Source organism: Xyrauchen texanus, chromosome 31 (genome assembly GCF_025860055.1).
Source record: "Xyrauchen texanus isolate HMW12.3.18 chromosome 31, RBS_HiC_50CHRs, whole genome shotgun sequence".
NCBI classification, from domain to species: Eukaryota; Metazoa; Chordata; class Actinopteri; order Cypriniformes; family Catostomidae; genus Xyrauchen; species Xyrauchen texanus.
Window position 1 is genome coordinate 2816904 of NC_068306.1, and position 27888 is coordinate 2844791.

A 27888-nucleotide genomic window follows, 5' to 3' on the forward strand; every position below is an offset into this window, starting at 1 on the left:
CGTGCCCCAGTCCCAGGCAGAGGCGCCAGATGATGTGGCGGTCTCCTGTGCTGAGAAGGGTGCGACATGAGGCGCAAGTGGGCGAGGCATCTTGAAAAGACGCTCGTACTCTTTTGTGAATAGTTAAGTGAGAACTAGCTTGCTGAATAAAAGGATACGTCGTCGGATGGCGTAGCTTCGCAGGATGGCTGAAGGTGGCTGAGGCGGCCGGCTTCTTCTAGCGCTATCCACGCTTGCTTGATGCCCCTCGAGCGGCGGCGGCTTCCAGGTCAGCGATCGCGAAGAGCTTCGCTGAAGAGATGAAAATCAGGGTTCCAGCCTACGAACTACGCTTATATGCACTCTAGTCACGCCCATTTTGGCGGGCTTTGATGCAATGGCGCGGGCGCCTCTCATTGGATCGCGAGTTAAGCCCAAGCTCGTCTATAGGCTGCAGCAGTTGCCACAGAGCAACCTATGAGCTCGCTAGCTAGCCCGCTCAAGGTCTGCAGCTGCCGCACTGCGTTGACAATGGATACAAAAATTAAGGATAATTTTTTGGCTTCAATATCTCAGAAAAGATGAATCTTTCCCGTAGCGTAAGCTAGCTTACGCAATACGAGAGAACCTCTCGTAAGAGAACGTCATTTTTCCCACCGTGTCCGATATTAAAATCAGTGCGACACACTTTGCAAAAGGCGGGCATTGTCGAAATGGCTTCGAGATATGAACTTTAATTCTTCCTTCCAGCTGTTGTTAAATGTACATCTATATTTAGTTTTTTTTTCGCCAGAGCACCACCTGAGTCTTCTCCTCATCTACCAGTGACGCTTGATTCAACTTCCCGCGTCTACCACCTGCGCAGATATCAACAGCGCAACTGGGTTTGCCAGTTTGAGGTGGGTTGAAATTTGTATGTCTCGATTGTGTGCGTACGATGCGTTTATAAATCCAGGTAACAGTTTTAGGTTCTGAAAACGTTTTCCAAACGTTGTTTAAAAACGTTACTAAAACGTTAAAATGTCCAGTTTTCTTGTCGTGATTATAACGTTTTTTAAAAGTTAAAAAAACGTTTCTTACAACGTTCTCCTAACTTTAATTTCACCCAAAATACAAAGTTCTCTGAACGTTTATTTTTAATATTCTGTGCACATTAAAATGTCGTTTTTTTGTGATTTTAATATTATTTAAATGTAACAAATAAAATAAAAGTTTTAAAAACATTTTTCAAACTTTATTTTCCCTCACAATATAACACTGTTTAAATGTTTATTTAAACATTATATTAACATTACAATTTTCTTGTTGTGCTTAGAATGTCATTGAAAGGGTAGAGTAATGTTTATTTTACATTTTGCTAACTTTATTTTCCCTGACAATATATTTCTTGGAATGTTTATTTGTAATATTCCAATTACATGAACATGTCCAGTCTTCCTACCATGAATAGATCATTTACAGCATGCATAGAACAGGATAGCATTCCTGCTAAAAAAAAACTGTATTCTTTCTCATAATAAAGAAATCATGTAAAATTATGTTATATGAAACATTTAAAACTTTTCACAACAGATCTGAAATGTTCAAATCATTTTCAAAAAAACTGGTTTAATTGTAATTCAAAAAAACAAGGACAACAAATATAAATTTTTATACATTACATTTTCATGCAAAATTATGAAGCCTCAAATTAAATGTATGTATGTGTATTTTATAAAATTAACAGTATATAAGTGTGTGTACACATTACACACACCACTGGTGTCCACTGTCCTGATTCTCCTCCTGTGAAGTGAACAGATTGCCTCAAGTTATTATTTTTAATTGTTGTTATATTATGAGCATATCCTAAGACATTCACTTTCGCAACTTCATGCAACTGAACTTATTTTATACTTACTGAACTTATTTTATTCATACTAGTCATCGACAGACCTAGATGACTAGGCAAGGAAAGGCAAGGCAAGTTTATTTATTTATATACATTTATATACATTTCATACACAATGGTAATTCAAAGTGCTTTACATAGAAGAGATTAAAATAAGAATAAAAAAATAAGAATAATTGAAACAGTTTAGAATAAAATAAAATACAGTACAAACAGTCGGACACACAGTGGCACAGTGCTCAATCAGTAAATGCACAGCTAAACAGATGTGTTTTGAGTCTGGATTTGAATGTGACTACTGTAGGAGCACATCTGATCTCTTCTGGAAGCTGGTTCCAGCTGCGGCTGGCATAATAGCTAAAAGCAGACTCTCCTTGCTTAGAGTGAACCCTTGGTATTTCTAGCTGATGTGATCCTAATGATCTGAGTGATCTGTTGGGTTTATATTCAGTGAGCATATCTGCAATAAATTGAGGTCCTAGCCCATTGAGTGATTTATATACCAGTAATAATACTTTAAAATCAATCCTAAATGTAACTGGGAGCCAGTGTAAAGACCTGAGGACTGGTGTGATATGTTCATATTTTCTGGTTCTGCTCAGAATCCTGGCAGCAGCGTTCTGTATGAGCTGCAACTGTCTTATGGTCTTTTGGGAAGGCCAGTGAGGAGTCCATTACAATAATCCACCCTGCTGGTGATGAAAGCATGCACAAGTTTCTTTAGGTCTTGACTGGAAACAAAGCATCTAATTCTTGCAATATTTTTCAGATGATAGTATGCTGATTTAGTTATTGCTTTGACATGACTACTGAAACTGAGGTCTGACTCTAGAGACACACCAAGATTCCTGACTTGATTTTTAGTTGTTTGACCCCTAGCGTCAAGGTATGCATTCACCTTGAGAACTTCATCTTTGTTTCCAAACACAATAACTTCAGTTTTGACTAGTATAAATAAATATCACTGACTGCTCGGGGAAGGTTATTGAGTGGCTGGAAACAGTTAAGATCACATATGTGCATTAAGCCTTGCCAATATGCCAGTAAGTCACTGACCACCATGTGGTACACATCCATGTTGTAATTAAAACTTACCCTTGTTCTGCGATGTGGAGCATACTTTAAGGTCCCTGCGATGCACTCAACAAACACTTAATAGACACCTTTGGATGCATCTTGCGGCATGCCTCATAAATAATTTGCTTGCATCAAAATAAACAATTTTAAACACTTTTCACACCTGAGAATTTTAACCAAGGGTCAGTACAATAACACCCTTTCTACACTGTGCCAGGCAGATGGCACATGAGCTTGAGTCTGTCTACACTGGCACAATGAAACATTTTTACATATTCTTCTCTCCCTGTTCTTGCCTGTACTTTTCTCAATCACTTTGGATCCTCATATTGTTATCACTTCTTATGTTATTGCTGATAAATGGCTTGTTGTATTCCTGATTTGTAAGTCGATTTGGATAAAAACTTCTGTTAAATTTGACAGACATTCCCTTTCAAGCCGGTCACTTCGATGCTGAATCAGTAGCTAATGCTAAAGGAACCATATACCACAGTGCCATGCTACTGATTCACATGCACAAGGCATTGCCTAATAGCCAATAGGATAGTTGAAAGGCCTCGACATGTTCCCCCTTTGTATCGAAAAATAGGATTGAAATAGAGAATTCAATAACCGCATATGGTTTGAAAATATAACAATGACACTTCATGCAGGATAGTAAAACATTTTACAGAAATACTTGCCCATGCTGTGACAGGGAATGAGTTCAGAGTGGTTAATGACTGACAGAATAATGTAATGCTTTTACTAACAGGGTAGCAGACATTATAAACATGACTCTTCATATCAGAAGAGTCAAAGAAACAGCTAATATACAATGACACCAGCCCCAAGGGCAGTCACCATGGAGAAATTAACTCTCCTTCACAGTGAGGAATTGGGTAGAAGCTAGAGAAGAAATGTCAAAGTTATAAAACCTGGCAATGGTACTAGGGGAAGCCCAGTCTGTAGCCAGACAGATATCCTCCAAGAACACACCTTTTGCCCTAGATGTGGGCAAAAGCCCAGATGTGCTATCAGCACATTTAATTGAGACTTCATGAGTGTACGAATCAAGTGTCTCAAGTCCAACATAGGCCGTAGCCCATAGTCCTTCCTTGTGTAAGCATAAAATAATGGCTGTAGGAAATGTTCTGCACACTGGTACGCTACCTATTGCATCTTTGGCGAGGAGATTGTACTGGCACTGTGACAGTGGAGGAGAGGATGCCATTAAAGCGAGGCGGACACCTTGTGATGTGAAGAACACAGTCCTGAGTAGTTTCTTGACTTGCACAACTGCAATTGGGTTTGAATACTTTGTTGAAACATGACAATCATTGCACAAAGCCAACAACAACACAACCAGTGAACACACTGCGACCGTTACTTGTTCCTTGCTTGTCAATGGCGGGAAAGTGAGAGGGCCACTTTACCGGGCCTACTGCATACATCTTATGTTGTGTTGTGACATGGCAGTCTTGTGGCATGTCATTATCAACAGCAAGACAGGCAATGATGTGACCAGCATCACGGCACAAACTCATTCCCGGGTCGCCACGAGAAGGCTGCTAGGCTACATGAAAGCACCTTAAATATCTTTGTGTGCTGCGACATGGCAGTCCTGGTATGCAGTCAACGGCATTAAAAACAGGACGAAACTGTCCGGTGTTACAGAGGAGATGTCACATGGTGGCAGGAACGGCAATCCGTAGCACTGCATAAGATGCAAATAACAGCACCGGCAGCTGGCAATCATAATCCTAGTTAGTTTTTGCAGTTTTTTATGTGCTTATTCTCCATATTAATGACTGCCCCATCTAAAATACAGAGTCTGGGGCAAAATAAAATTTGAGAGCGCCATACCTCATAGGCATAGATCTAGTGGGGTCGGAGATGAATAATAAAATATAATCTGCGTAGAGCAATAGTTTATGCGCCATACCTCCCGCCACTACTCCTGGAAAATCATCTTTGTTTCTTATCGCGGCTGCTAATGGTTCCAGGGCAAGACGGAACAATAATGGAGAAAGAGGGCAACCATGCCTGGTGCCCCTATCCAGAGTAAAATAATCTAAAATTAATACATTTGTACCGCTGCTACCGGTTGTCTATAAAGTAACTTAATCCATCCAATAAAAGTATTCCCATACCCGTATATTTCCAAAATCTTAAAAAGATTTCTGCCATATCAAACGCCTTTTCAGCATCAAGTGAGATGGCAGCGGCCGGAGTCTGATCATTCACCACTAACCACATGATATTGATGAAACCCCTAATATTATCAGAAGAGCTGCAGCCCCAAATAAAACCTACCTGATCTATATGTATAAGAGATGTCATAACTTTACTTAATCAGTTAGCCAGAAATTTGTACAATATTTTTACGTCTAGCTGGATCAAGGAAATTGGACGGTAACTCTTATTCTCGCTTGGATCTTTGTCCTTTTTAAGAATCAGACTGAAACGGCTTGTGTCATGGTTGGTGGAAGCTTTCAGTTCTTTAATGATTCCATATAAACTTCTAGCAAAAGTGGAGCCAGTTCTGTAGCATAAGATCTAAAATATTCAGTGGAAAAGCTGTCTGGCCACGGAGTCTTGCCTGTAGGCAAGGCCTTAATTACCTCGCCAAGCTCCTCCAAGATTATCTCAGAATCAAGATAATTGTTTTGCTGAGTCGTCAGTTTAGGAAGTTCTAATAGTTCCACAAAGTTTCTAATATCCTCATCAGTAGATGAAGACATGGAACTATAGAGATCAAGATGGAATTCTTTAAAAGCAATATTAATATCAATGGCTAATATTGGAGGTAAATATTTTACCACCGGCTGATTTCACTGAGGGAATGGTAGAAAAAGACTCACTCTGCTTTATATATCTAGCCATAAGTTTTCCTGCTTTGTCCCTCTACTCAAAGTATGACTGTCTTGCCCTGAATAGCCAAAACTCCACCTTCTGTGACAAAGAAGTATTCCATCTATATTTCAATTGGGTCAATTGAAAAAATGTATAGTCCCTACCAGATGAGTTCAAAAGTCTTCAAATATCAGTAAGACCAAGATTTTTACACATCCTGTGAAGCATCAATGTTGCTCTAGAAGGCTTACACACTTTTGCTTCACTATGATCAAGGACTGAGTCCATCAATAGATTAAAGTCTCCTCCCAATATTATATCATGAGGGGTGCCAGCAGCTTGCAACATCCCTTCAAGATCTATAAAAAAGCCCTGATCATCAGTGTTAGGTGTGTAACTATTAGCCAAAATCAGTTTGCCCATGAATTTCTGCTAAAACAATAATGACTCTTCCTAATCTTGAATCTGTTTGAGACATTTAAATTGTAGATGCTTTTCAGTGTAGAATTTGACATATTAGAAAAAATAGATTGTGCCAAAAATAAAATTATAAAGACCACATTCCATCATTAGTGAAACAATCAAACCCAAATTTCTCCTGAACCAAAAAAACAAAAATAAAGCGCACGACAGTGCCAACCGGCGTCCATCCCTCTAAACTCAAACAGTCCATGTACGACTACGAGAGCCCCCGTGACAACTTTGCCATCGGATTGCTTAAATCTGGTGTTTCTATACAAATTTTGTGAGACAGAATTACACAACAGAAGATAATCTAGCAAACAAACTCCAACCAATAGGAGGCATAAGCACAAAGAACATGCAGATTCATCCACAACACTGTCCCGAAGGTGTTATTCCATGAAACAATCTCCAGCCACTAGGTGGAACCAGCACAAAAAAGGTGCCCAGTTTCCTCGGATGGTCAATTGAATGTTCAGTGAGTCAGGCTCACCTTGCTGCATTGTGAGTACCACAAAATTACTTAGTCATTTAACTTTATTAAGGATATGTCTTGCCGCCATTTTGTAGCCATCCTTAGTATTTTTATTCTCAATTTGGCCGGGAACATCAGTGCAAGAGTGACCTTCAGTTGATGCAAGAGTTTCTTGCATTCCTTGAATCAATCACATTGCTCTCATTGAATTTGCAAAGTCTGAGAACAAGAAAATTCTGTGGTTCTTCCAAGAAAGCCTTCCTTTACTCCTCGTATAACACAAGATCTTTATCGGATGATCTCAGAAATGTGGCCAGAATTGTTTAGGGCCTGTCTCCCTAAGCGGATCGCCGAGCCGGAACTTTGTGAGCTCGCTCGATTTCCAACTTATGGCCTGTTATGTCGAGCAGACTTGGGAGAGCCCATCCAGGAATTCCACCATATTCTGACCCTCCATTCCAACAATTTGGACGTTATTCTGCCGGTTCCCAAATCTTCCAGCTTCACCCAGACATGCTCCAAATCCACCCTGGTCGCTAGGAAATTAGCAATTCCCTCTCCGATGACTCCAGATAATCTGTTTCTCGACAACCCCCACACTTGTAACCATCTCAGTGAATTTTGTCTCCATGGCAGTGATCAATCAACGTATTCTAGCAAGCTCCTCCGAGTCAGCAACGAACTTCGTCAGTATTGCCAACACGTTCATCAATTCTCGCCGAATTTCCTTCACCTCGCCGCCCATATCGGCTCCTGGGCTTACCGCCTACTGCTCAGGGGGTTCAGCTTGAGCACATAAGTGTCTTTTAATGTCTCCAGAACCCAAGGATTTTAAATTCTTTGTAATATTGTCTTCTTGGAACATATAAGAATCAGGGTGTATCAAATCTCACCAGTTTATGACACGAACGGATTTGTGCATCTGCCAAATGCACAAAAAGTATTAAAACTAAAAAAAGTGTGCAGAGCTCACCGTTCACACATCCGAACCTTTCTTGGTGCCACACTACTCTCTAATCTAACATTTGAAGGTGCTGCCATCTTGTGGTGGTGAAGAGTCATCACAATAGCTGGCAAGTTGCATAAGACACCATGTTTGATTCCTGGTTTACAGAGTGTGGGCATAACCACTTCCGGTTTCACCTGGCGTCGGTATGGAGAATAGTACGTAGATTTAAAATGTATTGTAGCTTCGCAATGAAGACACATGAGGTCGATCTCACAAACAGTGTGTTTATTTAAGGCTGTTGTTGGCCACAGCCATGCCGTACACTCTGTAATTGTTTAGAGAAGCACACTTAAAAACAGCGGTGAACCCCTTCTTCACAGTCTCCCCCGTGCACACATACATACACTAAACATTCAGTAACAGCTATCAATGCAAGACATTACAACCCAGTAAAATACAGAACACAAATTTCTCTTATCAGTTAGAATAAGACCATAAACAACATGGCAACATGTTACAGTATGTATGCAGTTACATCGATGACTATGAAGGTAAGAACGATAATAAACTTCAGTAGCTCATCTAAGTTTCTGTGAACAAGAATTAATAATGCTAGGCTTGGATACAGATTCAGTAAGATACACAATTTGAAGTTGAATATACAACTGTAGAGTAAATAAGGTCATATTAATGCTCTGTTGGACAACAACCAACACACTTATAAAGTTAAAATCAAAACTTTTGTCTGATTACACATGCAACTTTTTGGTAACACTTCACAATAAGGTTCAATTCGTAAACATTGCTTAATGCATTTGGTTAATGTTTCATTGAAATATATTGTTTATTGTTAAATACCATTCGTTCATATGCCCCATGTAAATGTAGATAGAAATGAACATTAATCAAGGTTAATAAATGCTGTAAAAGTACTGTTAGTTGTTATTTCATGTTAGCTATTGCATGTTGACATACAGAACCTTATTGTAAAGTGTTACCTACAATTTTAACACTATTAACTTCATATCATTGGTCAGCTCGTCGCTGCTGGTTGAGGCACACGACAATGTAAAGTGAATGTTATCTATCGTCAATGATAAACCACCATCATTTCTTTCTTGTAAACACGCTCATGCTGGTCTCAACCAGGTCTCCTTTGGAAGTTTATTCTCAAAGCAACACTGCGATCACACCATGTGTTCTCACTCAGTTTCAATGAGCACTCATACAACCAGACATAAACATGCACAGTCGTGTGGTGAAAGCTCACAGGCGCCATCTTGTGAAACAACCAATTAGACAAGACTATCCAGTATGAATTTTCTCATGTGTTTTTAGGTTGTCTGACCGAGTGAAACTCTTTCCACAGTGTGAACACTTGTAAGGTTTCTCTCCAGTATGAATTATTTGGTGCTTTTTCAAGTTGCTGGCTGTAATAAAGATCTTCCCACATTCAAAGCACTTATGAGCCGCCACACCGGTATGGATGTTCTGGTGCTCTTTATAATAGGACACACGTGCAAAACTCTTTCCACAAAAAGAACAATTGTAAGGCTTCTCTTTTGAGTGAGTTTTCAGATGTTGTTTTAAGCCTGAAATTACTACAAATGTTTTACCACACTTGTCACATTCAAATGGTCTTTCTCCAGAGTGACGGTGGAGATGAATCTTGAGATCGTGTGCATATGCAAAACTTTTCCCACACTGATGGCACATGTACGGCTTCTCTCCAGTGTGAACTCTTTTGTGTACATTAAGGCATTCTTTACGTGCAAAACCCTTTCCACACTGATGGCATGTGAAGGGCTTCTCTCCAGTGTGAACTCTCATGTGTTTATTAAGGTGGCTTTTAAATGTGAAACTCTTTCCACACTGAGAGCAGGTGAAGGTATTTTTGGCTGCTCTTCTTTGAGGCTTTTTTGGTGAGAAATTATTTTCTGTCTTTGAGCAACTCAAAGACTTTTCTCCAATTATAAAATCATGTTCCTGATACTGATGTTTCTCCACTTCATCCAGTTCTTGATGTTCCTCTTGCTCTTCCATCAGCTCTATAAAATGAATAAATTAACAGAAATCATTTCAAAAGGGACAAACGTAAAATAAATCAAATTGAATGCAAATTTAATGACAGAATTGATGTGCATCAATTCTGTCTGATAACGGAATTTCATGATTATAATCATTTAGATTAAATGTGAGCTAGAGTCATAGAAAGAAAGTCATACATGTTGGGAATAACATGAGGGTGAGTACATAATGACAATTAAAATGTTTGGGTGAACTATTCGTATAATGTCATAATTATAAACTAACAATTATAAGATCCCTGATAAGATTATATGTCCCTGAAGATCTTTTATGATTTTTTATAATTCCAGCATTACAGACGTGACATTTGAGGTGAACCTATGAAGTTTAAATTCCCTTTTGAATACTAATTGCCAGTTTATAAATATATGTTGCCTGTATAATCCCAAACCCCAGCACATACAGTCCAGACATCAGAAAACATTTAGTCAAGACAAGTGTTAGAGTTCACCGTTTGGATAATGAAAATTAGACAAAAGAACGTTTTGTTTTTGGAGAGCACACACTTAAAAACTGTGAATTACAGTCCAGAGATAATACTAACCACAGAATGGATACGAGTTGACAATCCCAAGTACATGTATGTACAACTGGGTGATCTTTTTTGTTTTTTATACCATTTTTAAATTTGGAAAGGCACACACCAGTCTGTATAAGCTCCCACAGCTGAAAATGCATATCAGAGCTAAAACCAATCCATCAGGAACTGCCTGCAGAGCTCAGACAGGACTGTGTCGAGGCACAGATCTGGGGAAGGCAAACAAACATTTCAGCAGCATTGAAGGTTCCCAAGAGCACAGTGGCCTCCATAATTCTTAAATGGATGAAGTTTGGAACAACCAGGACTCTTTCAGAGAAGGGCCTTGGTAAGAGAGGTGACCAAGTACCCAATGGTCACTCTGGTTGAGCTCCTGAGATCATGTGTGTAGGTGGGAGAAATTTGCAGAAGGACAACCATCACTGCAACACTCCACCAATCTGGGCTTTATGGCAGAGTTGCCAGATGGAAGCCTCTCCTCAATGCAAGACACATGAAAGCCTGCTTGGAATTTGGAAAAAAAAGCACCTGAAGTCCTCTCAGACTGTGAGAAACAAGATTCTCTGGTCTGATGAATAAATATTGGACTGTTTGGCCTCAATTCCAAACGTCATGTCTTGAGGAAACCAGGCACTGCTCATCACCTGTGCAATACCATCCCAACGAAGAAGCATGGTGGTGGTAGCATCATGATGTGGGGATGTTTTTAGTGGCAGGGCGGACTAGTCAAGCTGAACGCAGAAAAATACAAAAATATCCTTAAAGAAAACCTTGTCCAGAGCACTCAGGACCTCAGACTGGGCAGGAGGTTCAAATTCCAACAGGACAATGACCCTAAGACAACACAAGGGTGGTTTAGGGACAACTCTGTGAAAGCCCTTCAGTGGCTCAGCCTGAGCCCGGAATTGAACCCAATCAAACATCTCTGGAGAGACCTGAAAATGGCTGTCCACCGATGGTCCCCATCTAACCTGACAGTGCTTGAGAGGATTCTGCAGTGAAAAATGACAGAAAATACCAAAATCCAGGTGTGCAAAGCTTGTCGAATCATACCCAAAAAGACTTGAGGCTGTAATCACTGCCAAAGTTGCTTCAACTAAGTACTAGTAAGTTAAGGGTCTGAATACTTGTGTCGATGTGATATTTCAGTTTTTTCTTTTTAATACATTTGCAAAGTTATCATGTTTTTGTTTTGTCATTACAGGGTATGGAGTGTAAATTGATTTGAAAAACAAAATATATATATAGCAAAAGGCTACAACATAACAAAATTTCATTTCTAGCTAGACTTGGTTGGTTTATATTGACTAGATTGGCTTTTGACTACTTCCTGTGTGGTGCACATTATTTTTGTGCATTTTTCTTGCACACCTATGTTTTCTATAATGAATAAAACTTTGATTTCTCTAACCAGGCTGCCATGCATTCTAATAAAAATTATGTTGAAGTTACGTTTTAGATGAGTATATTTAAAAGTTTTTTTTTTTCTTTTCATATTTTGCCATATCACCCAGCCCTAAATGCAGTGTTTTATTTGTATAAATTGTCATTATTACATAAATGGGGGAAAATGACTGTGGTGATGGGTCATGGCTGAGCAACGTCTGTGAAGAGAGAGGCCGAGAGAGTGACTGTGGTAAGGCTGACATCTGTGGGAAATCGCCTCTAACAGCTGTTTTGTGTTTGCAGTGAGAGCGGAGAAGTATTTAAAGGGTAATCCAAATGCCGGAGGGGGAGAGAGAGCTGAGCCTGAACTTGTCTGTGTGCGTTATGGTGTGCTGAAAAGCATTGTAATATAAAGAGTTATGAAAATTGTTCACCTGGCCCTTCCTCGTTAAGAGAATCCTAGAACCTTGACACACTCATGCTGAATCCCGTGACAGGAGAAACAATACGCTGCCATGATATCCTCGCCACTGGAAGAAGTCTTCAAGTCCCTCGCCAGCATCCACCAGGCACAACACCAGGCACTCATGGAGCTGCAGGAGAAGCGATTTTATATTCACCTCCAGGCCCAAGCGGAGGACAAGTGGGTGTTGCAGAGCTTGCTGCCCCAGGAGGGTGCTTCAGCCATGTCCTCAGCAACAGCAGGACTCCATGTGACGCTTGCTAAGATGGCACCACTGGATGACCCGGAGGCCTTCCTGGAGCTCTTCGAGAACACAGCCAGAGCCTTGAAGTGGCCACGCTCACAGTGTGTGTGGTCCATCTGCAGCCGCTGCTGTCTGGAGAAGCCCAACTTGCGGTACAATAACTCCCGGTTGCCAGTTTGAAGATGCCGATTTGAAGAAAGCATTCTACAATGGATCGGCCGCAGCCTGGAACAGCACCTCCAGCGTTTACACACACTGATGCTGTGCAAGGATGACTGCCCATTTGCTTTAGCACAACAGCTCCACGATACCTGCGTGGGGGTTGCTGGCAGAGGAGGAGGAGGTTGACATCATCAACATCATGGTGCTTGAGCAGTTAGTCCCCCTCACTTTCTCTCTTCCCTCCCCCATCCTCATCCTGTTCCCCAGAAATTTCCAAGTCCTGTGGGCCATTCATCCCGTTGGCTGTCCCTAACCCTCTCCGTTCTCCCCCACAGGCTGGTGAATCCACTGTCACAGGTGTGGCCGTGAAGTCTGGGCTGGTCTGCTGGGGTCCTGGTATTTCCAGAACCGATGCCCCACAATAGAGGTGGAGACATTGATCCGGGTCTCTGATGCACCACAGGCCACCCCCGTTCAAGCAAGAGTGTACCAAATACCTGCAAGTATAAATGGGGGTACGTATCAAGCCTTGGTGATTCAGGTTGTAATCAAACTTTCATTCACCAAAGCTTGATTCAATATGAGGCTTTGGATACAAGCCGGAGGATGAAGGTAAGGTGTGTGCACGGAGATATTCACGATTACCCGTTAGTGACCATCATCCTTCAATTTCAGGGACAAATGCATAGTGTCGAGGCTGCAGTTAGTCCTAGCCTCACACATCCACTAATCTTGGGTATAAATTGGCTGGCATTTACTGCTTTAATGAGGGAAATTTGTGTGGATGGTCCTGTACCATAGTGCCTTGGTGTGGTTTGCAATTTACTGGGTGGGGAGTCGAACCCATCTACGTCAGCTCAGTGAAAGAATGATCTAAGGGAGGGGGAAGTTTCGTTCCCTTAGAGGACTCCCAGCAGGGTATTTCCTTCAGGAGCAGACGCGAGAAGAGACTCTTAGGGACACCTTTGATCAAGTGAAAGTGCTTGATGGTCAACGCCTCCAGCCAGACATTGCACTCGCATATCCGTATTTTTCAATTATGAAGGATCGGTTGTATCAAGTGACACAGGATGCTCACACAAAGGAAGATACAACCTCATTGTTAATACCAAAGAGTGTTGTGAAATGTTGTTCCAGACGGCTCATTATAATCCAATGGCAGATCACTTGGGGCAGGAAAAGACACTGAACCATCTAATGGCCCATTTCTATTGGCTGGGCATTCACAGGGATGTTCGCAGATGATGTGCGGCATGCTGCGAATGACAACTTGTGAATCCGCCGGCAACCCCAAGAGTGGCATTGTGCCTGCTTCTCTTGATTGAGGTCCCCTTTGAACGAGTTGACATGGACCAATTAATAAAGGAGTTGGCTTTATAATAGGGGTACTCGGTTATGGGAATTTGCACCGGGGGAAAAAGTTGTTGTATTACTCCCTGAATCAAGCTCTAAATTACTCGCCAAGTGGCAAGGGCCATTTGAGGTCACAAGACGAGTCGGAGAAATCGCTTATGACTCTCCCGTGACTTTGCGATGGTGGTCCCGGAGAGGGAGGAGCTTGGACCGGAGGTGAACTTAAAAGCCATCGATTGAGTCAACCCGGTCAATTGTGGAGACCACCACTCACAGTCACAAGTTGCATGGAGAATTCTCTAACGTGCTCTCGCCGCTTCCCGGTTATACGAAGTAAGTGACAGGCTGGATGGCTCCAAGGCGAGGTATTTAAAAGGCAATCCAGACTGCCGGAGGGGGAGAGCCGTGCCTGAACTTGAGTGTGTGTGTGCATTTTGGTGTGCTAATAAGCATTGTAAAAATAGAGTTACGAGATCTGTTTACCTGGCCCCCTCTTCCTCCTTGAGAGTACTAGAACCTTGTCACACCGACGTTACAGATGTGACATTTGTGAGGCTGCACTTACATGATGACGGAAAGCCATCCAAAATGGTTTAAAACCCTTTAAACTTAGACCACTTTAACATCAGTATGGATTCCATCTGGATGATGGATTGAAATAATATTGAAATCACATTTGTCCTTGCACGATTGCAACACCTCAAAAGGCTGTGTTTTAAAATATAGTCTGAATTGACGGCTTCAGTCAGTGCTGCATGAGCGAGCGGCACCCTCTAACAGTGTGTATGGCACATGTTGAACAGCGCAATAAAATAAGATGATGTTTATTATATAACTAATCAAAGTGCTAGGTTTGTCAAAATGATCCCTTCCTAAATGTTGGCTATTAATGCAATAAGACTGAAAGATCACAGATCAAAGCAATAAAAAGCAAGCTATCTGAATCATCATGGGGAAAAAAACACCATTCATCATATGATTTGATATGAAGAGTCTATACCGATCATGTCCGTTTTATCGGCACTATCATCTGTAATCAGCATTTCAAATGCTACTATGGCAAGTTGTGCAGTCCACCAATAACCTTAGAGTGGTGGCAGCAGTAGGAACGCCCACCGGCAACATAGATCGCAAAGTTGTGCGTCACCAAGATACAATACCGCCCGCAGTGTGAATGGGGCATTATAATGTGTGTTTAATTTAAAAAGAGACCATTTGTTCATATCAACTTACTTTACAAACGTTTATAAAATGTACCTCTAAAACATTACATACGTGATAAAGTACTGAAATACAGCAAACCCCAATAATGTTGTTTCTTCCATTGCTGAAAACACAATTTTTCCATGGTATAGTTGATATTTCAGTATTTTTCAGTAATTGCCAAAAATACAAATATGTACCTTTTTAAAAGTTAAAGGAGCACTTCTAATATGCCAATAAAAATAACAGGGAACTTTTAAGGGACTGTGGAGCGGAGGGGGGCAGGACCAGGCTAGAATGTCACACGCCCGGTCCCCAATCGCCTGATGGGGCGCGCAAGGGATAAAGGCGGCCAGTGACGACGGTTCGAGAGAGAGAGAGAGAGAGAATTACGGGCATGTCCGTCATGTGTGTGTTTATGTTTGTGCTTTTGGCTTAAGTTTCCATTCAATTATTATTTATATTGACAAGCCGGTTCTCGCCTCCTCCTTGCCCATCTTAACCCCCTTACATTGGTGCCAAAAACTGGGAAGGAGGAGGGATACCCGTCGCAGAGTCCTCGACACTGGCGTCCACCCAGGGGAGCGCCGCTGCCATCTGCCGGAGTAGCCCGACCGCCCGGATGCGGGGAATGGCCGCCGTTCGCGGGGCGAGTGGGGACTGGATTCCCCGACCTCCTGGAGCGATGGAGCCGCTGCCAGGGGCGGAGGAGTGCCCTGCCGTCCCCCAGAAACGCAGTGGGGTCGAGTGAAGACCGCCGTCCGCAAGGGGAGGAGTAACTCCCCGATCGCCTGGAGCAGTAGGGATGCGGCCGGGGCGGAGGAATGTCCCCAGGTGCCGCCAGAAAAGCGGAGGGGCATTCTATCCAATGGGGGTCGGAGGTTTGACTCCGGTTCACCCGGAGAGGAGCGGCTGTCGTCCGCAAGAGAGTGTGGAGGAGTGTTCGAGGACCACTCGACGGTTCATCAGAGAACCGGTGAGTGAGCTTTTTCTCTCTCTCCTCTCTATCGCACCGTGTTGGCCTTTTCTATCTCCTATTTTTTTTGTTGTTGTTTTTCCCCTCCTGTCTCCTCCCAGGTCGAGTAAGGCAGGGATGACCTGATGGGGCGCAAAGCACGCCCCTCCCCAGGGAAAGAGGGGGGGTGTAGGTCATGCCGGTGGCACCCCGGCCTGAGGTAACGCCGGAAGGAGTGTGGAACGGAGGGGGGCGGGAACGGGCTAGAATGTCGCACGCCCGGTCCCCAATCGGCCTGATGGGGCGCGCGAGGGATAAAGGCAGACGGTGACAACGGTTTGAGAGAGAGAGAATTACGGGCATGTCCGTCATGTGTGAGTTTATGTTTGTGCTTTTGATTTAATTTCCATTAAATTATTATTTATATTGACAAGCCGGTTCTCGCCTCCTCCTTGCCCATTGTAACCCCCTTACAGTGACTTTTTGAGTTATTAAACCGCATTTGTTGTAACAGATTCTGACATAACATTCGATAGTCTTAAACTATAAAACAACATTAAAGAAAGAAAAATACCTGAAGGAATAAAATCCTCATCATCTTCATCACTCTGTTCTTTCTCTGTTGATGCCTCATCATCATCATCATCATCATCACTCTGATGTTCCTCTGTTGTGTTTTCTTCTTTTATCTCCACCAGCTTCACTTCAATCTTTACTGGTGTCTGCAGCATCTTCTGTTCATCTTCATCTTCTTCATCACTCTGTTCTTTCTCTGTTGATGCCTCATCATCATCTTCATCATCATAACTCTGTTCTTCCTCTGCTGTGTTTTCTTCTTTTATCTCCACCAGCTTCACTTCAATCTTCACTGATGTCTGCAACATCTGCTGTTCATCATGAATTTCATCACTCTGTTCTTTATCTGTTGAGGCCTCATCATCATCTTCATCACTCTGTTCTTCCTCTGCTATGTTTTCTTCTTTTATCTCCTGCTTCACTTCAATCTTCACTGGTGTCTGCAGCATCTGCTGTTCTCCAGCGTTACAGACAGAAGTCAGAGACTCTGTGGAGGTTTGATCACCCTGATTACTGTCACACACACTCTCCTGAGCATCAGTAGAACAGAGTAAAGTGAGCTGTGAGTCCTGTGTGTCTCTGGATCTCTGTTCAGAGAGTTTGTCCAGCAGCCGCTGTGGTGTGGACTGATCTCTGCCGCTCCACACTGAATCCTGACATTCTGTGGAGGTCCCATCAGTCACACACACTGAAGATTGACAGGAAACCTTTTCCAGCTCCTGACAAACACAACACAATCACATCTGTACCGTTCATCATCACAGAGTCACAGTCAAATCACATCATTTGAAACTTACAATCTCAAATTTAACTCGCTCAAAACAGGTGCAGGATTAAATAAATGTTTAACCTGTAACCTGTCATCTCTCTCCTTCAGCTTTGCGTTCAGTGACGTCACCTCTTTCTCCAGTGACGTCACCTCGTTCTTCAGCTGAGAGATTTCTGTGATGAAATCATCAATATCCAGCATGGACAGATCAGTTCCTACTGATTTACAGCAGATCACATCCACCTGCTCTCTCATGATGAACATCTGAACACAAAAACATCCTCATTATAATGGACTGACATTCATGACACTCTAAAACATTATTATAATTACTCACACAAGAACAGATCTGTTAAACAAAATAGCTTTGTGTTTTGGTGTATATAATTGTGTGCTTTGTGTTTGGTTTGATTTTCCTGACAGAATATTATCGGATTTTAACCCATAACGAGCTTTATTCGACATATAATTGCCATCATTGAACTCTTTTAAAATCTGCATCTTGATTTAACGAGCTCATTTATCAGAAATTAATAATGATATTCAGATATTTCTGCTTGTTTCTCCTGAAACTGAATATTTTAAAGCGTCCATCACAAAACCGCCACATAAGACGATAATAAGATTCGTTTGCGATCATTAAAACTCAACATGAACAGGAAAAACATAAAAACAAATATAAATTACCAAAAAAACAAAACAAAACACATTAAACACGAACCAACTGAGCGCTTAAACTGTGAGTTCCTCTTTCTTCTGCTCGTGTTTAATGGCGGTTTGCAAAACAATGTATGACGCTTTCGCGCCAACTACTGGACTGGAGTGTGTATGTGTGTTTGTGTGTGTGGGCATGTTTACGTGGTTTACGCGGACAATTTTTTAGGTGACAAACTGGTAATTACAAGGATATTATGCTATAAATGTAGTTTATGAGGACATTTCTAGTGTCCCCATAATTTAAATAGCTTAAAAATCATAATAAACAATGTTTTATTGAAAATGTAAAAATGCAGAAAGTTTTTTGTGAGGGTTAGGTTTAGGGAATAGAATCTATAGTTTGTACAGTATAAAAATCATTATGTCTATGGAAAGTCCTCATAATGATAGGTAGACCAACATGTGTGTGTGTGTGTGTGTGTGTGTGTGTGTGTGTGTGTGTGTGTGTATATGAGAGTGTGTGTGGGAGTCGATCGATCCAAGATGGCGGCGCGGTAGCACGCAGCGGCCACTCCGGATCCACAATGGTGCTATTTTTGTTAAAAAAGCCCGACTTTTGCAACACATGGACATCGGAGCAACCAGTGTTCGTGTCTACCATCGCCAGACACTACTCAAATATAAGACTCATGCAAAAACCAAGCTGCATGATGACCTGCAGGAGGCGCTACGGCGTACTCGGCTTGCTGCGGAGACCAGGCCTCCAGCCCTCGGCGTCGCCTGATGCCGGTGGCGGGGAGAGGGCGTCGTAGCGGTGTGCGCGAAAGCGGAAGCACGGAAAGAGGGCGGGGTCCATGCTAGGCTAAAAACAAACCCTAGCCGGCCGGCTCTACCGTCTATCCTGCTCTCAAATGTTTGCTCCCTGGACAATAAACTGGACTATATCCGACTCCAGCAGGCTACGCAGCGTGAGTTTAGAGACTGCTGCGTCTTTGTTTTCACGGAGGCGTGGCTCAGCGACAGAGTTCGGATGCCGCCATTCAGCTAGGCGGGCTCGCCTCGTTTAGTGCCGACAGAAATACAGCTCTCTGCGGTAAGACTTCGTGGTGGTGGCTTGTGTGTTTACATCAACACGAATGGTGCAAGAACTCTATGCTAGTCTCTAGTTACTGTTCATCGCTGTTGGAGCTTGTGACTGTTAGATGCAGACCTTTTTATCTACCACGGGAATTCACCACTGTTTGCATAACCGGAGTTTACATTCCCCCAGCTAGCGCTAAGGAAGCTCTGTGAACTGTATGGGGCTATGAGCGAACTGCAGAGCGCTCACCCCGACGGACTGTTTATTGTCGCCGGAGATTTCAACCATGCAAATCTCAAGACAGTGCTCCCTAAATTCCATCAGTATGTGGACTTTGCAGCGAGAGGCTGAGCAGCTTGATCTTGTTTACACAAACATCCCAGGCGTGCAGGTGGAGCCCGCCCCCACCTCGGCTACTCAGACCACATCTCTGTTATGTTAATCCCAGCATACAGACCGCTAGTCAGGCGCACAAAACCGCTTCAGAAGCAGGTGAAAACCTGGCCAGCAGGAGCCATCTCTGCTCTTCAGGACTGTTTTGAGTGTACTGACTGGCACATGTTCAGGGAGGCTGCAACATATGGCGATTCTACCAACTTGGAGGAATACACAGCATCAGTGACCAGCTACATCAGCAAGTGCATTGATGATGTCACTTTCTCAAGACCATCACCACACGCTCCAACCAGAAGCCGTGGATGACTGCGGAGGTCGCGCGCTGCTGAGGTCCGAGACTCGCCTTCAGAGCGAGGCGATAAGGCAGCCCTAAGAACAGCTAGGGCCAAACTGTCACGGGCAATCAGAGAGGCAAAGCGCGCACGCCCAGAGAATCCACAGTCACTTCCAGGACAGCGGTGACACGCGGCGCATGTGGCAGGGCATCCAGGCCATCACCAACTACAGGACAACATCAGTTGCCTGTGACAAAGATGCCTCCATTCCAGATGCGCTGAACGACTTCTACGCTCGGTTTGAAGTGCAGAACGACGTGATGGCGAGGAAGTCCACCCCTCCTCCCAACGACCAGGTGCTCTGTCTTACCACGGCAGATGTGAGGAAAACTCTACGTAGAGTCAACCCACGGAAGGCTGCTGGACCAGACAACATTCCTGGCAGAGTGCTCAGAGGATGTGCAGACCAGCTAGCAGATGTTCTTACCGACATCTTCAACATCTCTCTGAGCAGCGCCGTCGTTACAACGTGCTTCAAGGCCACCACCATCATCCCCATGCCAAAGAAGTCTTCAGTGTCCTGCCTCAACGACTACCGTCCCGTCGCACTTACACCCATCATCATGAAGTGCTTCGAGAGGCTCGTCATGAGGCAGATTAAGACCCAGCTGCCCCCTCACTAGACCCACTGCAGTTTGCGTATCGTTCAAACCGTTCAACGGACGATGCCATCACCACAACCCTCCATCTGGCCCTCACCCACCTAGACAATAAGGACTCATACGTTCGAATGCTGTTCATAGATTTCAGCTCAGCATTCAACACAATCATTCCCCAGCACCTGATTGGAAAGCTGAACCTGCTGGGCCTGGACACCTCCCTCTGCAACTGGATCCTGGACTTCCTGACTGGGAGACCTCAGTCAGTCCGGATCGGGAACAGCATCTCCACCACCACCACACTGAGCACTGGGGCCCCCAGGGCTGTGTGCTCAGTCCACTGCTGTTCACTCTGCTGACTCACGACTGTGCAGCAATGCACAGCTCGAATCACATCATCAAGTTCGCCGATGACACGACCGTGGTGGGTCTCATCATCAAGAACAACGAGTCAGCATACAGAGAGGAGGTGCAGCGGCTGACGAACTGGTGTAGAGCCAACAACCTGTCCCTGAATGTCGACAAAACAAAAGAGATGGTTGTTGACTTTAGGAGAGCACAAGGTGAACACACTCCGCTGAACATCGACGGCTCCTCTGTGGAGATCGTCAAGAGCACCAAATTTCTTGGTGTTCACCTGGCGGAGAACCTCACCTGGTCCCTCAACACCAGCTCAATCACCAAGAAAGCCCAGCAGCGTCTCTACTTTCTTCGAAGGCTGAGGAAAGCACATCTCCCAACCCCCATCCTCACTACATTCTATAGAGGGACTATTGAGAGCATCCTGAGCAGCTGCATCACTGCCTGGTTTGGGACTTGTACCGTTTCGGACCATAAAGCCCTGCAGAGGATAGTGAGGACAGCTGAGAAGATCATTGGGGTCTCTCTTCCCTCCATCAAAGACATTTACAAAAAACACTGTATCCATAAAGCAACCAGCATTGTGGACGACCCCACACACCCCTCACACAAACTCTTTACCCTCCTCCCGTCTGGCAAGAGGTACCGAAGCATTCGGGCCCTCACGGCCAGACTGTGTAACAGCTTCTTCCCCAAGCCATCAGACTTCTCAATACTCAGAGACTGGTTTGACACACACGTGTCCTGAGTTGCACTTTAATAACTGTTGCTTTATAACTGTCTGCTACCTCAATAACTGCTATGTGCATAGAACACTATCTCATAGTATGTTATGTTTACATTTTAGAAACTGTCATCTTTTTGCACTACTGAGTACTGGTCGGTGCTGCACTGTCTATTGTCCTGTTCATTGTCAGTAATTTGTTGTACTGTCCTGTACTTTTTGCACATGTTTGCACGTGCACTTTATATAGGTATATATAGGTAGTTTATATAGGTATTTTATTTCGTTGTGTAGTCTCATGTGGTCCTATGTTGGTCCTTTGTTGTTTTTTATGTAGCACCATGGTCCTGGAGGAACGTTGTCTCGTTTTGCTGTGTACTTTACTAACTGTATATGGTTGAAACGACAATAAAAACCACTTGACTTGACTTGACTTGAGTGTGTGTATGTGTAACGGTAGCCAGCTGGTAGGTAGCTGTGCAGTGTGTAAACCTCACTCCACTGGCCTCAAGCGGTGCACTAGTGCTGACACTAGGGACTGTAGCCTTTAGCCTCCTTGTTAGCATGCCCGCCTCCCATGCCAGATACGCCAATTTGAATCCTGTTTGGAGCGGGTCGAGTAGGACTGGTTACATATGTGCATGTGTGTGATGAGGTGCATTAGTGAAAAATCTCTAAACAAGAATGATGGCTAAGCCACAATAGCACGTCGGTGCAAGGTTGTTTATTTACAGTTCCCAATCAGTCCTCAAAAGTGCACAAAAATATTCACAGAAATATATAAACAGCTCTTGGCTTGATTTCCTTTTACACAAAGGATCACAAACACACTACTTGGAAAATGGCACCACTCTTACACATCTTACTCCTCCTAATATGTAAGAGAGCCATGCTTATAAAGCAGAGGCTCCACCCACTGTGGACAAACCATTGTATGGTAAGTATTAGGTAAGTATCAGCAGATCAACCTTTTACAAAAAGGTAAGTTTACCCCATCATATACATACACATTCACATCTACATTTAAGCATATATTATGCACATGATATGAACACACATTATTAATCACATTTTCCATAGTTCTATATATTAAGTAAAAGGAGTCCCCTCACCCACCCCCGACAAATAACATTTTTCCCGTCCAGCCACTAGAGGGATCACAGCATGGGAAATCCTCAATTTAAGGACTTGCGAACCTCTGCCTACTTTTAGCCCCACATGCTTGACGTACCCTCGGCAGGCTGAACCCGGAAGATACTACAAGATGGACAATCCACAGCGTAAAGACAAATATACAGATGAGTAAATAAAGATGGTGTGATTCACTTATCTGGTGTGTGCATGGGGTTATTGGGATGGCAAACTAGTAGGGAAAAGCGATGTATAATGGCCGTGTATGAGTGTATGAAAATAGAGCGTTAGCGCAATCCCATGTGTGCACCCGAGGGAAAGGCTAAACAACTGTAAGTGTTAGAGGAGATGATGTGTAGATAACTAAATGGGGCCAGGATTGTTAGTGCTGTCACGGCCGGTCTCAGAGACCTCTGTCACATTACCTCCCTCCTCTCCTGAATTAACGAAGCTTGGCAATCGGGACAGAAAGTCTGCTGTGACATTGCACCTCCCAGCTCTGTGACAGACCTTAAATTGGAATGGCTGCAGGGAAAGGTACCAGCGAGTCACCTGGGCATTATGGTCTTTCATGGTATGTAGGGAGGTATGTCCTCAGTGGTCTGTCTCAAGGTCAAATTCCCTTCCCAACAGGTAGTACTGGAAGCTATCCAGTGCCCAGTTAATGTTTAGGCCCTCCTTTTTGATGGTGGAATAACAGGTCTCACTGGGCAGAAACTTGCGTCTAAGGTAAAGAATGGGTTGCTCTTGGCCAACGTCCCCTTGAGCCAGCACTGCTCTGATCCCCTTGGTGGAGGCATCCACCTGAAACAAGAATCTTTTAGTGAAGTCAGGGCTCCTCAGGACTGGATATGTGCACAGATGATGTTTTAGCTGTCTGAAGGTAGTCCTCCATCCAGGTCACTGGATTCTTGACCGCTTTGGTGGTCAGGTTAGTCAGGGGTACCGCTGTGATGGAGACCTGAGGTATGAAATGGCTGTACCATCCAACTAGCCCTAGGATAGAGAGTACCTCCTTCTTGGTGCGGGGTCGGGGACAGTTGCGTAAAGCTTCAACCTTGTCAATTTGGGGTCTCACCTCGCCGTTTCCAAGCTGGAACCCCAGATAAATGTGAGTGGGTCTCTTGCCTCGCCCACTCACATTTAGACACATTCAGGGTCAGGCCGGACTCAGCCGAGTTGAGTTGCGTTGCTGCAAATTTTGAAGGTGATTGTCCCAGGTGTCACTATAGGTGACAACATCATCCAGGTAAGAATGTAACATTAGTCCTTGTAGTTTCTGAGAACATGATCCATGAGCCGCTGGAATGTCACTGGTGCCCATGTAACCCAAACATCATTGTCGTGAACTGGAATAGGCCTATCGTGGTCCAGAAGGAAGTGCATTCTTTGGACTTCTTCCCCAGCAGAACCTGCCATTACCCCTTACATAGGGCCAATGTGGTGATGTACCTTGCCCTTCCAATCCTCTCAACTAGCTTGTCGATTCTGGCCATTGGGTAAGCATCAAATGAAGAGACAGCATTAAGCTTTCTGATGTCCAGACAGAGCCTTAGTGATTCATCTTTCTTTGGGACCAGAACAATCGGACCACTCCATGCGCTAGTTGATGGTTCAATTACTCCCATGTCTCACCAAATTAATATAATTTTCAGATGGGCTACAAGGCTTTCTGGTACACAGTATGGCCTCTGCCGAATAGGAGTAGGATCTGTCAGGTGGATGTGTGCTTCAACAAATTGGTTCTTCCGGGCTCGGGTCTGAAAAGTTCAGGGTAATCAGCAAAGATCTCTGCCAGCTTCTACCTTTGGACCCTCTCCAGGTGGTCCAGACTCAACATAGACTGAGGATGTCTCACAGACTCGTCATCCACTCTGTCATCATCTTCCTCATCTTCTGGGACCACCCAAGACTTCTTCCCCTCAGGCATTGTCTCTCGCCACTACTTGATTAGGTTGGTGTGGTAGACGTGGCTCACCTTTCCTTTGTCTGGATGGTGAACCTCATATGTGACTGGACCCATTTTCCTGAGAATGGAAAGAGTCCTTGCCACTTTCCCAAAAACTTGTCAGGCATGCTGGTCATACCACAACTTCTGGGCTTTTTGGGCTGTCTCAAGGTTCTCAGGCCTGTTCTCGGTACATCTCCAGATGGTCTCTCATCTGCAGCACATGAATATTGGCACATCCCAGCTCTTCTTTAACAGGCCTAGTTGGCCCTGAACAGACCAACCATACACCAACTCAAAAGTGAAAACCCTGTAGAAACTCTGTATGCAAATAGCAGAAACGGCAACCATTTATCCCAGTCCTTACTTGTGTCATTGACCAACTTCCTTAACATGTTTTGAGAGTTTGTTTGAACCTTTCTACAAGTCCGTCAGTCTGCGGGTGATATGGACTGGTTTGAATGGGAGTGTTACCAAGCTGTCTGTGGAGTAGCTTCATGAGTCGGGATGTGAAGTTGGTGCCCTAGTCGGTAATGATCTTGTCTGGGATGCCGATTCTGGAAAAGAGCTGAACACGTGCACTGATTACCTTGGCAGTAGTGATGGTGCATAGAGAGAAGGCTTCAGGGTACCGGGTCGCATAGTCACAGATAACTAGAATGTATTGGTTGCAGGTACTGCTTCTCTCCAGCAGTCCCACTATATCTATAGCAATCCTTTCAAATGAAGAGATCATGGGAAAAGGACACAGCGGAGCTCGGGCCAACCTTTGTACTGCACATGTTTTTGACAGACAGGGCAGGTGGAGCAGTATGTAAGCACATCTGTGTATATTGATGGCCAGTAAAAGTGGGAACTAATTCTGTGGTATGTTTTCTGATGTGCTAGCTATCCTGATCAAAGGTCTGTTAAAGACTTTTATCACATCAGACAGAACATACAGAACAGCATTTTCCACAACATACATTTCAGCCCTGATAGTCATGACGATGGTAGGTCTCAGTGGGTGTCTCTCCCGGGGTTGTCGATGTCTGTCTGAAGCGTTGACGGTAGGTCTCCACGGAAATATTGAATTTCTCCAACAGCGCCTCTTTCAGGTCATCACAGATGAAGACCTTGTCCTCATCTGTTGCAATGTACACTTCCAGCACCTTTCTGGTGAGTAATGGCACTAATCGACATGCCCATTCCTCCTCTAGCCATATCCAGGTCAAATGTTCAGAATGGTAAAGATAGTTCTCTATATCCACCCCCTCTTGATATGCTGGCATCCGGGGCTCCTGACGTGGCTCAACCAGCTGCTCAGTCACCTGAATGGGATCTATAGATGGATGGAATCTCCCCTGAGGGCTTTTCGCTGGCGTCCCTATATTGCGATGGGCCCCTGGGGTGGAAAGCTCCAAACGCAGGCTCAAAGTCTACTCTGGTGATCTCTGCAACTGGATCGACTCTCGGAGACATCGGAGTTGGTGAGAGATGTGAGAGAGAGAGTCATGCTTATAAAGCGGTGGCTCTGCCCACTGGGGTCAAACCATTGTATGGTACGTATTAGATAAGTATCAGCAGATCAACCTCCTACAAAAAGGTAAGTTTAACCCATCATATAAATACACATTCACTTAAATCTACATTTAAGCAATATTATGCACATATAAACATAAATATTATTGATCACATCTTTTTACTTTTTAACATAACAGGGACAAATTTGATGTCACCCTGCCAGAGACTATTTAGCAGAGATGGGCCATTTTTCTATTCAAATGGGAGAAATTGGAATGCTGAACCAAGGAGCTCTGAGAGCCCAACGTTGAACGGATGTGGAAAGGAAGTTCCACCTTACAGTTAAAAGAGCCAATCACCTTTTTGACACATCACCTATCAATCAACTCGCTAACGCGAATGTGCATTAGCTATACAAGTTGGGAAAATTAGTTTTTTTATCATTAAATGAGGTAAAGAATCACAATTTATGATACCAGTATTGTCAGATTTTATTGCTGATTTGACATATGTTCTTTGATCATAATCTTGACCAACCGTTTTTGAGATTTCAAGCTTTCTCAGTTCAAGTAGATAGGAGCTGCACTGTGACCGGCAGCGACAGGGGAGTAAGAGCCCTTTATCTCCTTTTTAGATGTTGTTTGGCAAATTTTAATCTGGCCTTCCTGTTTTTGAGGCTCACCAATGGTTTACATCTTGTGGTGAACCCTCTGTATTCACTCTGGTGAAGTCTTCTCTTGATTGTTGACTTTGACACACATACACCTACCTCCTGGAGAGTGTTCTTGATCTGGCCAACTGTTGTGAAGGGTGTTTTCTTCACCAGGGAAAGAATTGTTCGGTCATCCACCACAGTTGTTTTCCGTGGTCTTCGGGGTCTTTGGGTGTTGCTGAGCTCACCGGTGCGTTCTTTCTTTTTAAGAATGTTCCAAACAGTTGATCTGGCCACACCTAATGATTTTGCTATCTCTCTGATGGGTTTGTTTTGATTTTTCAGCCTAATGATGGTTTGCTTCGCTGATAGTGACAGCTCATTGGATCTCATATTGAGAGTTGACAGCAAATAGCTCACTTGAAATGAACTCTGGACGTTTTATCTGCTCCTTGTAAATGGGATAATGAGGGAATAACACACACCTGGCCATGGAACAGCTGAGCAGCCAATTGTTCCATTACTTTTGGTCCCTTAAATAGTGGGAGGCACAAATACAAACTGTTGTAATTCCTACACCGTTCACCTGATTTGGATGTAAATACCCTCAAATTAAAGCTGAAAGTCTGTAGTTAAAGCACATCTTGTTCGTTTCATTTCAAATCCATTGTGGTGGTGTATAGAGCCAAAAAGATTAGAATTGTGTCGATGTCCCAATATTTATGGACCTGACTGTATTTGGATTTTTACAAAATTATCTTTAAAGTACAGTGTCCGGAAAAGGAAATGTTTATTTTTTTGCTGAGTTTTTATATATAGCATGGAATCATAAAGGAGGGGAAGCAGGGCAACATTTATATTTTAATACACAGTTTGATATAATGCTAATTTTACTTACGGCCCAAGGTACTCAATCAAGTTTGATATTTTGCCCTTCACAGGACAAAATTTGTCCACCTCTGGTCTATGGGGTGTTGGCAAAGGTTGTAATTCTGTTTGGTGCCGCTAGTACTACAGAAATTACATACTTCACCTTTAATTGCATTCCCCCAGAGATGCCCTTGTGTCTAGAGCACCTTTTGGTCAAGCTCCCTTTG

The 27888-nt window shown here is 43.5% G+C and overlaps 1 protein-coding gene across 1 annotated transcript in view; it reads right to left on the bottom strand.

Annotated features, from left to right (window-relative positions):
- LOC127625520 (zinc finger protein 91-like) overlaps positions 1-27888 on the bottom strand; it is a 78932-nt gene that overhangs the window by 43712 nt on the left and 7332 nt on the right. The window contains exons 3-4 of the mRNA XM_052100837.1: positions 17487-17534; positions 16635-17355 (exon numbers count right to left, since the gene is read on the bottom strand). Of these exons, the coding sequence (XP_051956797.1) occupies positions 16635-17355; positions 17487-17534 (769 nt within the window). The remainder of the gene's footprint in view (positions 1-16634; positions 17356-17486; positions 17535-27888) is intronic.